A 12,500-nucleotide genomic window follows, 5' to 3' on the forward strand; every position below is an offset into this window, starting at 1 on the left:
CGACCGCTTATGCTCTAAAATCACCATTTGAAATTTAATAAGGCAAAACTATATACTGAAGACTTGCAAATAATCAAGGCCTGGTAATCAAAACATAATGTAAAAGTTTTCAGCCTAAAGGAATGGCGTAACATACGAGAATTACATATAGGGTAGTACTATTACTGGCAGCTCACAAGGCTAGTGTAAACAATGGATTGGCTTAATGTAATAATTTAACTAGAAAAAAACTCATCCTAAAAGGAACCTGAATGTTACTAAAACATTCCAAAGGTCGTGCACCACCAAAATCCAGTTATATAGCTAGAAAATAATGAATAAGACTACCACCATTACTCTATGTTCGCTCTGAGAATGGTAAGAACAGAATGACGTCATAGGCTAAAGTTGTTCCTGTTACACTCAGCTGAAGTGATACCTGCGAAATTTTGCCATATAAGTGGAACGTATAGCAATGTAATTACTTGGTTAAGTTACTTACGGTATATAAAAATCTAAAAAATGTTATGTAACACAACTTTGCAAGACACTTACTTGAGGATCCGCCAAATAAGGCGCTAGGATACGTCCGTAGAGAATTTCTCTCTCTGGTGTCAGGGATCCTACTAGGATGGGCACAATAGTAAAATTATCCCTGAAGCTGTCAATTACAGAGGAAAAAAATTCAAATTAACAGTTTTTAAAGTATCAAACCTTGCTCAATATTTCAATCTCTACAAGATATAGTAACTTCCCTGCTAACCTACTGTGCAAACTAAGTTTTTAAAATAACAAGTGATTAAGTTAAAATATTTTCAATTCATGAGGACAGTGAGCAACCACTTTTTGCTGGGTGTTATACATGGTAACTAACTGTGTCAGACACAATTAACATTAAGGTGTGCTGTCAAACACTTTCAGAAGTATGTGAGGAGCTGACGCTGTCAATTAACGTATTGGCAAAGATTTTTCAGATAGGTAGAGTGTGACTGACACACTGGATCAGTCTAAAACTCACTTCATGTGCTACTGCACATGCAAGTACACCATGGATGCTTGTATATGCTGTCTACACAATGTTATTGTACATTAATAAGCCAAAATTTTAAGTACGGTATCCACGACTGAGATTTGACAATATATATCCCTGGCCCAAAGCCTAGGCTTACATACACATAATCTTCTTAAGTATGACTAATAAATATAAAATAATTACCTTATCTCTTGAAGTGTTCCCTGATCTATTCCCTCTAAGTATGTATTATTACTGTCTATAATCCTTTTTATCCTTAGACTCAATCCTGATATCCTAATACTGACTGCTTTGATACAGATTGTTAAACCCTTGTGGGACATGCCCTTACTTCTACATTTCACTCACTACACTTGTTACTCTACATCACTGTTAGAGGTATATCAAAGAAAAATGGGTTTATTTGGCTAAATTTAATGCTACCTTATCATAATTGTCTCTTTGTGTATATTTTGGGTTTTATTGACTTACCATGTTTACATGAGATATGGAAAACTATGTTAGCCTATCACAGCTAGTGCTTGGCTATTGCAATATATTATCCTGAATGATCTTTGTTTACATTAGTGCTTACTGACTTTACGTATTGGATATCTTTAATAGCCCTAAACTTAATTTATTGATCACCTGTGTGATGTAACGCTGACTGAAACTGGCCAACAGTTTGGTTATCTTGGCAACATCCCAACTCAAAACATTTGGCTTTCTAAAGTGCAGTATACTGTATCTGTATTTTAAGGGAAAAAATATTTACTATCTGAATTCTTTTACCATTAGTGTACTACAAAAATCTTAGCGCTCATTCCCCATAATTTTTTATTTTTACTTATTTTGGGTAAACGCATATGAAAGGCTGTGTGCATAGCGTGACTATGCCAAGGTTTGAAGTAGACTAGTATGTGGCAGGGTTGATTATCTATACTATCTATTATTGCACAACTGATCTGATTAACGATTTGTTTTTAATAACATTATCTTCACAAATCATTGATGAAGCAATGAAATGAACTGTACTATACTTACTCTTCCATGACTTTTGCAACATACGGGAGATGCATTTCAATGCTGTGTTCATCTTCATCAGCTGAAACACTCATGGTCTCAAAATGCCCCGTATGGTATAACTCATTGTACACTGGGGGGGAGAAAAACATAACGTAGTAGTGTTTAAATTTCTATTCAAGAGATGTGAGATATATTACTTTTTTTATAACAAACATTTTCTATACAAAGCCATCAACTCAAATGTGCCAAATATTCCCTGGTTCACTAGTCTTCTCTCTCAGACAGAGGAAGATAGTCCCATTATGCATCATCTTACTTTTTGTGTTAACTGTACTAGAAGAGGCAAGAAAGATGGGTTGCAGGAGAAGGGAGCTCCCTATACATATGACTGATGGGCTTTTGTGAAAAAAATAACTTGTTTTGCATACTTAAAACACTTTATCAAATCCCAACCACTTATATCATACATATAATGCCTGAATCACTAACAGGGAGGCAGAGATGCTGAATTAACCCAGTATTTGTGTACAGAATCAGAACACTTAAAGATTGGCATAAGTTAGGAACTAAGGTTTTGCTATTTAACAGGTTTGTTTGCAGTATTGTTAAAATCCTAGCATGTACAACACAACACTTGTACCCAGGAAGAGTCAGTCTGAAAAGGAAAACTTTCTGTTTATATGAGAAATAGCTAATGAACTTGGAGGACTAGGGCTGCATGTCTTCATGATGCAATAACGGAAAGATGAAGAGGAGTTATAAATATGATTCTAAGCACACAGGAATAACAAGGCACACCTGTAACTATTAGTCCAAATGAGTACAATTCTAACATTTTACAAGCAATGTCTCTTCAATAAATAGTATTACAGAGACTGACATCACAGGGTAATTACCCACAAGTAAAATAAGGCAAACCCATATGTTGAATGGAGACAATGTAAGTAGAAAGGACTGTCTTATAAGCTTACACTACTACCTATTTTGCTTTGTGATCAATCATTTTACTGTGGGCTCTAAGATTCACTTGCCTTTGCCAACAGAGAGAATTTCCTTTATCAAGCGACTTCCTTCCTCTTTTTGTCTTGTAAAGAGAAACAGTCTGAAGTGTCGCCTTAATTCTTCCTTTGTCTTGTGAAGAGGAACAGTCTGAGGGGCTGCCACAACAGTCTGGTTCTGTGTGGATAGTCTAATGGCCCTCAATGGGTACAGCAAGAGGTATCTTCATTATTCAAGACAAAAGAAAAGAATTGTTAAAGGTGTTGCTGCTTTTTATCTTTTCTTTTCTCTTCCCTATTACTATACAAACTCACAGCAATCAATGTAGTGTTAAAAATGCCTTATCTTGCACAAGACCACATTCGTTTTTTGACCCCATCCAAACTTTCCATGTTTCAGCTGTTTCCCTCTGGCATGTTACCAAATTCTCTCATGGATTTCTTATACACTGGGCTCAGCAACTTTAATCCTCATCTTAAATCAAAATTCCAGTAATCCTTTGCCATCCTGATTTCTTCTTCATAGGCTATACCCACCCATAACATCCTTAAAACCATCTCTTTCCTTGTGTGCCTTCGCCTATCAATTTCCCACCTAACAGTGGCACAACAGCCACTTTTGACATCAGCTCCCAAAATTCTTGCTTTTTTCTGGTCTTCCTGATTGTGGCCAGTACACAGAGAACACATACACTACTTTCTTTCCAAATATCACCTTATTTTTTGTTAATCTTTAATTTTTGGCCACAATTTCGTCACATTTTTGGCTATTTCATCTTTTACCAATATATCTCCTCCATTTTCTTTGTCTCACCACTTTTCCCTCACTTTATATTGCTCTTTGTCACTGCCAGTGGTTTTTGTGCAAGCCCTTTGCTACCTTACCTCCAACATACAACATTGCCCAACATTCATTCTTGTCAGATTCCTACTAATTCTCTGAATGCCTGCATTCTTCCACCATTGTTTCCACATTTACTGAAGAGCTAGCCTTCGTCTTATCTTCCTTGGAGATTCTTCATACACCTCACCTACTTAAAAGGTTGCTGGGTAATGGAAGTTATTTTGTGTTGAGAACCCATGATTTATTTTTGGAGAGGATATTTTACAAGTTCCCAATGTCCTCACTGAAAAAGTCATCCAACACAATTGTCTCCAGGCTTAAGATTGGCTGGTGACAGGCCATTAACTTGTTTTGGGTTCATAACCCTCAAGATGAATTTTGATAAAAATGGGGAACAAAAGAAATGAACGTAGTACATTCAGTGTTTTCTGATGAGATTAGAAAAAGTGTTTAGAGAATGTTACATTAATCAGTATACATTTGTGCAATGAGAGAGTGTTGTACCTAAAGTAAGGAGTCCTCAATCAGACCATTTGGCCAGGCTTAAGGTGTGTCCAAATTACAGTAAAACATCATAAACACGAGATAAGAACTTGCCACAAAGAGATCACAAACAGAAGTTTATAACTCACTGGTAGTCCTAACCAAAGCTTCACCTGATTATCCAGTGTTGGTCAAAAGCTCATTCTCCACTTAAGGTCATTGATTTATTTTCAATCTGTTCGTGACAGGTAAGAGATAAGGTGTTGCTGTGTGTTTGTGACAATGTTTTACTATATAGTGTGGATGCACCGTTAGATGGGCCATACCTACTCTAGGGGTTGTATTTTAATGGGGGGCTAGCAATTTGGCCAAACTTACCAAATACAAAATACACTTTTGCCTACTGTAAGATTTCTTACACAAATATTTCTCATGAGCTACACAAAATGCCTAAGATAAAAAAAAAAAAAAAAACTAAACCTCCTCAATTGCCAAAATGTTAAACTTACCTTGCTGATCTACAATTAAGTCATACAATGGCGTCCTATATTTCGTTAAAGAGGACAGGGCGCATCCTGACAAGCGTACATGATGTGAAGGACCCAATATAAAAACTCTTTTTCTGTCAGGGGAAAAATAAACACTCTGTAATGATTTGAAATTTTTGAATCACTTAGAGCATAGTACTAAAGCAGAGCAAAAAATTTTACCCCATATACAGCAGAATAACAAGATATAGTCAAATACAGAAATTCTTGTCTAATTTTAAAATAGCTGTATATAGGACACAGGGAAGATATTTAAGGCTTATAACTTTTTGCTTTAAGTGTACAACTGTTATCCTTATCTTTCCCTTCAGTAAATTCCAGTTAACATAAATTAATACCATCAGACTAAGTTTGTTTTGTCCAGACCGTCAAAAAGGAAGTTTATGCCTAACATCAACACCTCAAGGAATAAATTCCATAATTTTAATACCAGTCTTATAAGTCTGCCAAGAGTTTGTAAGGAAAAAATGGACTTTGTTCTTGGAAAACTGAATTATTAAAGTATACAGAACACTTGAAGAAAAAAAATTAAAAACTATAATGATGCCATACAAAATTCCAAACAATGTGACAAATGATAACCTCGTAATTAGAATCAAAACTAACTGAAGGGGTAACAAATGAGCCTTCAAACATAAAAATACAATGAAACCTTAAACCACTGATATTCTTACAAGGCTATTATTATCATTGCCTGTATTATTATTGAAGTACAGCAGTTTAATTAGACCACTCAGACAACATTTCTTGACTATCACAGGATGAGTTTTTAACACAAGATGAAAATCACAGCAAGACAAACTTGATGAAGTCTGACAATCAGTTGGGAAAAGACTACTACATGGAATGGATGAAAAATGGACTGGAAATAATGCTCCTGGGAGTGAAGGTATACTAAAATAAACCTTTACTATTACTTCAGGCTATACTACAGGAAATTCTGTACCCAAAAAATGAAACCAATGCTAAATCAACAACAGAAAACTGTGGAGAAAAAGAATGAAGCAATGCTTCACCCACGGGGTGGGTAAATAAACAATGGACTGAGTGTATGCCAACTGACATCTCTAAGATTAAGTACTAGGTGATTAACTTAATTTTGATTTTATTGGTTTGTCAGTCCCTAGTTAATTCATCAATTAAGCATGCCATTTCAAGGTTTCTGAGCAAAATTTACTACATGGATTGGAACTGTCAACTGCTGTAATTAGGCTATGCATATAATTCTCATAATAAACAGTTTATGAATTATAAAACAGGGGTGCATAATGAACTGGGTATAAACAAGCTAATAGACAAGTTGGTAACAACACTTACACTACAACTGGTGAGACTTGTCTGTAGGCATGAGCACCAACAGCTCCACTATACTGATACCCTGCATGTCTGTAAAATTGAGAAAAAATTGACATGTCAATCACTTTCAATGAAACATACTCTGTTTTATGAAAAAGTAAAGTAAACTACCTGTCCTGAAAGAAATAATTACCAGTAAATGGGACTCTTGTTCGAAGACTGCTGGAAAAATAACATAAATCAGTAACCGAAAGATCACAATAATAATTTTTTCTTGAAATGTTACGGTTTTACATTTTTCATTAAGATACATATAAGCCTACATGAGATACAGTACTTACGGGGCTATGATGGCACGTGCAGGACCATGTGAGAGATCTGCTTGTCCTAACCATCCTTCCAACTGTCGCGCCAAATCTGCGGCTGCAAGACAAGTATTAAATGAGGATTATGACATATGGAATAAAAACCTATCTGTAAAAATTAGCAACATCCTTACAAGGCAGATCTTTAAAACAGGCCTAGAGAGGATTAAGCAATGGTTTACAAAGAGTACACTATGTATCAGTCATAATCATCTATAAAGGTCTGAATGTACTTCGATTGTTCCTAATGCTCCTGTATTTATTGAAATTTAAAGCAGGATGTTGTGAAAGTTCACTTTGAATCTGCAAATGATGCTTAAAATTCTGTAGGTAAAATAAAAAAATTTTGTCCCAACTGCTCAGGAGTAAAAATGGAATTTTCATTATACGTAAAATGAAATTTTATTGCATACTTACCGAACAATTATACAGCTGTAGGTTCCCTACCAATGCCAGACAATAGATTCAAAACTTCCGCGGTGGCGGTGACGTCATCTCCCTCCACTCGAGGGAGCTACAGGTACATCTGCCCAGGTAACATCAATTCGTTCTGCCCAGCCATCCACCTGTTGGGAGGAGGGAGGGCTTTGATTAATAATTGTTCGGTAAGTATGCAATAAAATTTAATTTTATAATGAAAATTCCATTTTTATTGCAGTGTCTTCCCGAACAATTATACAGCTGATTACCCATTGCAAGGATGGGGGGCTGTGGATGTAAGTTTTACTTCAAAAATAACATAAGATTCTTGAAAATAAAGTACGTATACCCAAAAGCACTGTTAGTGCCCGTTGTACCTCACCTTGTAAGAGAGCTACTGCAGGAGAATACTGCCTCTGGTCGATGCTCATCTTACGTAGTAAAAGGCTTGGAGTATGACCAATAGGTGCCTCTATGTGGAGTGGAATATCCTCGTAGTCATGGTGTTCACCGCTGACTCAACGAAGATACAACAAAATATTGCCCTTGCCCTGGGCTAAGACCAGAAATAACCAACATGAAAAAACTGTCACCTACACCGAAATAAAAACCTTCACCCACCAAAACTAACACTAAAATGACTGGTGAGTACTCCAAGTACCTTGTACCCCCAGACTTCCCTTTAATTCGTCAACCTTGATACAAGGCAAAACATAGGCTAACAGAGGGAGCAACCCCCTATGTCGTTTCTCCCAACACCATGCCAGCTACCGAAAGGTACTTTGGAGGATAGCGGATAGCGACAAGTTGTATTGAAAAGCGAGGGAAGTCGCTACCGCTTGAACTTCATGCGCTTTCACTCTCAGTAAACGAAACACTGCGTCGTTAGCTTGAGAATGTGCTTCGAAAATTAACTCTCTCAGAAAAAAGGAAATAACGTTTTTTGAGAGAGGGCGAGAGGGATTTTTAACAGAGGACCACAAACGATTCGATTGACCTCTAATCTTCTCCGTTCTGTGGAGGTAATATCTTAATGCCCGCACGGGACATAAGAGCCTTTCTTCTTCTTCCTGGCCTATCAAGTCTGTCAGGTTCTTGAGAACGAAGTTACGTGGCCACGGATTAGAAGGTTTTGTTTTTCGCGAGAAAATTGAGCTCCACGGAGCAAACTGTGTCGCCTTGAGAAAATCCCACCTTTTTGTCCATTGCGTGTAGCTCGCTACCTCGTCTAGCTGATGCCAATGCAACTAAAAATAACGTCTTCTTGGTGAGATTCCTCATAGACGAAGAAAGTAACGGTTCAAAGGGGGGACCAGAAAGCCGCTTAAGAACTATATCGAGATTCCATGCTATCGAGCCCTTTGACGATTTGGAAGTTTCAAACGATTTAATTAGATCGGAAAGATCACTATTCGTGGATAGGTCTAGTCCTCTATGTTTAAAAACTGAAGCCAGCATCGCTCTGTATCCCCTAATAGTCGAAGGCGCTAAACGCTTAACGTCCCTTAAGAAAAGAAGGAAATCAGCTATTTCGTTCACAGATGTTTCAGAAGAAGACTTTAGACTGGTATAGTCTGTTAGAAGAATCTCTTCTGGAGTTCGCGATAGCTTCTGCGGCTCGTCTCGAAAAACCTTTCGCTCTGACGAGACTCCTGAGTCTGAATCCTGTTAGTGCCAGAGCGGATAATTCTTGGTGGAATCTTTTGAAGTGTGGTTGTCCGAGTAGACATCTCTTTAACGGAAGAAGTCTGGAGAAGTCTACGAGCAAGTCGAGGATATCTGGGAATCATTCTTTCCTTGGCCAGAATGGTGCGACTAGTGTCAGAGAAACATTTTTATGGAATGACACTTTGTTCAGCACCTGTCTTATTAGGCCGAACGGGGGAAAGGTGTACGCTTCCAGGCCCAACCAGTCTAGTAACATTGCGTCGACTGGCCATGCAAGAGGGTCCGGGACTGGAGAGCAAAACAGCAGAAGGCTGTTGTTCCTCAAGGTTGCAAAGAGGTCTATCATCAGCTTTCCCCAAAGTTTCTATAGTTCCAGGCAGACCTTTGCATCGAGAGTCCATTCTAACGGCAGTACTTGATGACGGAGACTTAGTTCGTCCGCCAACACGTTCATTTTCCCTTGAATGATGACGGAGACTTAGTTCGTCCGCCAACACGTTCATTTTCCCTTGAACAAATCGAGGAATCAGCATAACTTGAAAATTGTCTGCCCACAGCAGCAGATCTTTTGCAAGGTTGTTGAGGGTGAAGGAGCTCGTTCCCCCTCTTCACAGGGGGCGGAGAGAACACCTCTTCAGTCGAACGTCTCTTCAACAGACGTGAGGCTGAAGAATACACCACTTACGACGTCTAACTGGTGACGAATCACTCGACTCTGTCGATAACTGGTTACGGAACGACACACCTTTCCAATGGTGTTTAGTCGAATCCTGCTGTCACACCACAGGATCGACGGAGGAAGCGACTGTCTGTGGGCAAACCCCGACAGTCTCCCTTGGACCTCCAGTATGCCTTCTTCCTGAGGCGGGGGAGCGGGACAGGGACCTTCGTCTAGGAGAACTATCGGGACAAACAGCCACCCCCTCAGATTGCACTGCAATGATACCTTTCACTTCACTAGAAGTCTTTTCTATGAAAGACATTACAGATAAACCTAAATGCATAACCGTATTAGCTAATACATCAAATTTCTTTTCAAATTTAGACTCGAGGCTGGCAATGGTGTCAGGAGAAACTCCACGGGAAGTTGGCAAGGGAGTTACAGGAGCAGGAGTAGGAGGACTCAAGATCGGAGACATAATAAGAGGAGAAGGAGAAGGAATAGGAGCAGGTGCTTCGATAGAAGAAGCAGAAGCTAAACTAGTCTTACTTTCAGCTCTGAGAGCCGCCTTCCTCTTCCTATCCTTAATTATCTTCCTCGAGTGAGAAACTAAAACTTTCCACTGTTGTTCACTCCAATCCTTGCATTCATCACACGTAGATTCTCTAGAGCACTCACAACCCCTACACTTAATGCACTTAGTTAGCAAATCATAAATTAATTTAACTAACCTAGTTTTGCACCCTCCGGCGCAAAAAACCTAACTACTGAAGGACTAGAGTCCGACATGATGGTAAGACCACAAAATTGCAGAAAAGAAATTCAGCTTCAATCCTACAAACACAGAGTTGAATACTTCACCGATATTGGAGAGATAATACTTCCCAACAAATGATGAAAAAAGTCTGCACCAACCACCGATGTTCACCAGAAGCCGGCAGAGAACGAATTGATGTTACCTGGGCAGTTGTACCTGTAGCTCCCTCGAGTGGAAGGAGATGACGTCACCTACATCAGCGATGGCGGCGCCACCGCGGAAGTTTTGAATCTATTGTCTGCCATTCGTAGGGAACCTACAGCTGTATAATTGTTCGGTAAGACACTGCAATAAAATTTAATATTCCATAAGAGAACATCAATGGTTCCACACCACTAAAGACCAAAACTGGGCTACTGCAGTACTATTGGGAGTGGTGAGGCGAGGCGTTGTGGTTAGAGCTGTGTGCCAACCAATCAAAGCCACACGAAAGTAGCCAAACTATGTTCTCCACTAAATTAAATTATTTAGTCACATTCTTCTTCCATTCTCTCTTCATTTTTCCCTTTACATCCATGCCAAGTTGTCTGAAATTCACAAAGGCTATCTTCTATTTTTATGATTAATTGTTGATTACTGCTCTGCACAAGTGGTAAATAAATACTAAAAACATGGCTTCTGTTGAAACTGTATGCCGATGGTAGATTTTTAAGTAATCAGTGCAAAACTCATGTCCTTGAAGAAAAATTCACGTTTCATGATGGCTTCATGATTATAATGAATCTTTATCAGATACTGCAAACACTGATGATGATGATATATAGGCTATGCTCCTAAATGTGTGCTTGGGTAGAGTGATTTCAGTTCTAGGGGGTGACGAACGTTATCGTAAATATAGGAATGAAGAAAGTGAACAAGCTTGAGCAAATGCTGTTGGTGAAAATGGAAGCACTGTTGGGGAGTGTGCTGGATGTTGATAATATACAGAAGCTGTCTTCCAAACACTGAACTTTACAGCAACCGAGGCTGGATGAGAGGCAAGGTTACTGAGTAAAAAATCTGTATACGTATAGTTAAAGTGGGTCAGGGGAGGTGGGAGGGAAGTCCCCAGGGAGCCTTCCCATATGGCAAGGGCTGACCCTCAGCTTAGGTTACTTAAGGTACGTAAGATTAGGATGTATCCTATACATTGGTACATTTCAACAATGCACTTGGGCACAATTTCTCATGCCAACTAATTAGTTTTCTTGTTCTAAATCAGAGCAAGACTAAATTAATCCAGTAATAAAAGTTTAGCTATGATGGCCTATAAACATTAATCTACAGCTATGACTGTGGCCCAGCTGACAAGATCTCAAGAATAGCTGAACCAGCCTATTCTAAACTAACAGTTGTTGAAGGACAGCAGTCGGTAAAAGTATGAAAGTGTTGCACATGCAAAGCTATCTGTTTTATATTTGCAGCTTGCTTAAAAGCCAATTTATGACAAGCTACTTAGACAGCAGTGCATTTTAACCTAACTTTCCCTTAACCTAGGCCCTACTAGGGTGCTGTACCTGATCCTGTCCTAGACTTGAGGCATGACATCATACATGGCAGAACAACCTTTGCCAGACTAGTACTCTGCAGTACTACTTAATAGGCCTGGCCTAGCTTAGAATAAAAGTCTTAGCCAAATCATCTATTATACCAAGCTTGAACCTAAGCTAGAGTATAAGTTATGACCAAATTACATCCTGGAAAAACCTAGGTATAGCCTAACCATACGGGTGATGACCCCATAGCCTGACCTATAGCCACCTTTGGCCTATTCTAAGCTGGTTTTGGGGAGAAATTACATAACCTAGCAAAGGCCCATCTTCCATTCTAAAGTAAATACTTATTCAAAAGACTCAGAAGCATGCCAGCTTTCAGGACATTCTCCCCAATGCAGAAACCCTTACATTTATGACTTGCCCAAAAGGCCTTGCTCCCCACTGCACCAGAAACCATTACCTTTGTGACCATTACCCTTAGGTACCTTAAAAGCCCAAAGGGGAGTCCTTGACTTTCCTCCCAAAGACAGAAACAGTTACCAAGGCAGGAACTGTGACTGTGACCTTTGCCCTTACACTAAGTTCCTCCCCAAAGCTGGAACTTTCTTGCGACCTTTACCTACAACCAAAACCAAAAGGGGGGCCCTAGGTCTTCCTCCCAAAGGAAGACAGACACCATTACCTTTGTGGTAACCCTTACCCAAAGCCTTCCTTCCCAAGGCAGAAACCATTACCTTTGTTATGACCCTTACCCTAAAGACAAAAGGGGGGCACTACTAAGGTATGCCTTCCCCCCCAAAGTAAAGAACCGTTACCTTTGAGGTAACCCTTACCCTGGGACTTCCTTCCCAAAGCAGAAACCGTTATACCTTTGTTGTGCCCTTACCCTAAGCCTTCCTCCCCAAGAC

General features: G+C 39.2%; 1 protein-coding gene across 2 annotated transcripts in view; it reads right to left on the reverse strand.

Moving 5' to 3' along the window:
• Positions 1–12,500, reverse strand: part of LOC135218293 (protein MEMO1-like) — a 72,160-nt gene that overhangs the window by 59,238 nt on the left and 422 nt on the right. For both annotated transcript variants that reach the window (XM_064254509.1, XM_064254507.1), the window contains exons 2-6: positions 6,528–6,609; positions 6,208–6,276; positions 4,852–4,964; positions 2,036–2,147; positions 535–640 (exon numbers count right to left, since the gene is read on the reverse strand). In XM_064254509.1, coding sequence (XP_064110579.1) covers positions 535–640; positions 2,036–2,147; positions 4,852–4,964; positions 6,208–6,276; positions 6,528–6,609 — 482 coding nt within the window. The remainder of the gene's footprint in view (positions 1–534; positions 641–2,035; positions 2,148–4,851; positions 4,965–6,207; positions 6,277–6,527; positions 6,610–12,500) is intronic.

This window comes from Macrobrachium nipponense, chromosome 9 (genome assembly GCF_015104395.2).
Source record: "Macrobrachium nipponense isolate FS-2020 chromosome 9, ASM1510439v2, whole genome shotgun sequence".
Lineage (NCBI taxonomy): Eukaryota > Metazoa > Arthropoda > Malacostraca > Decapoda > Palaemonidae > Macrobrachium > Macrobrachium nipponense.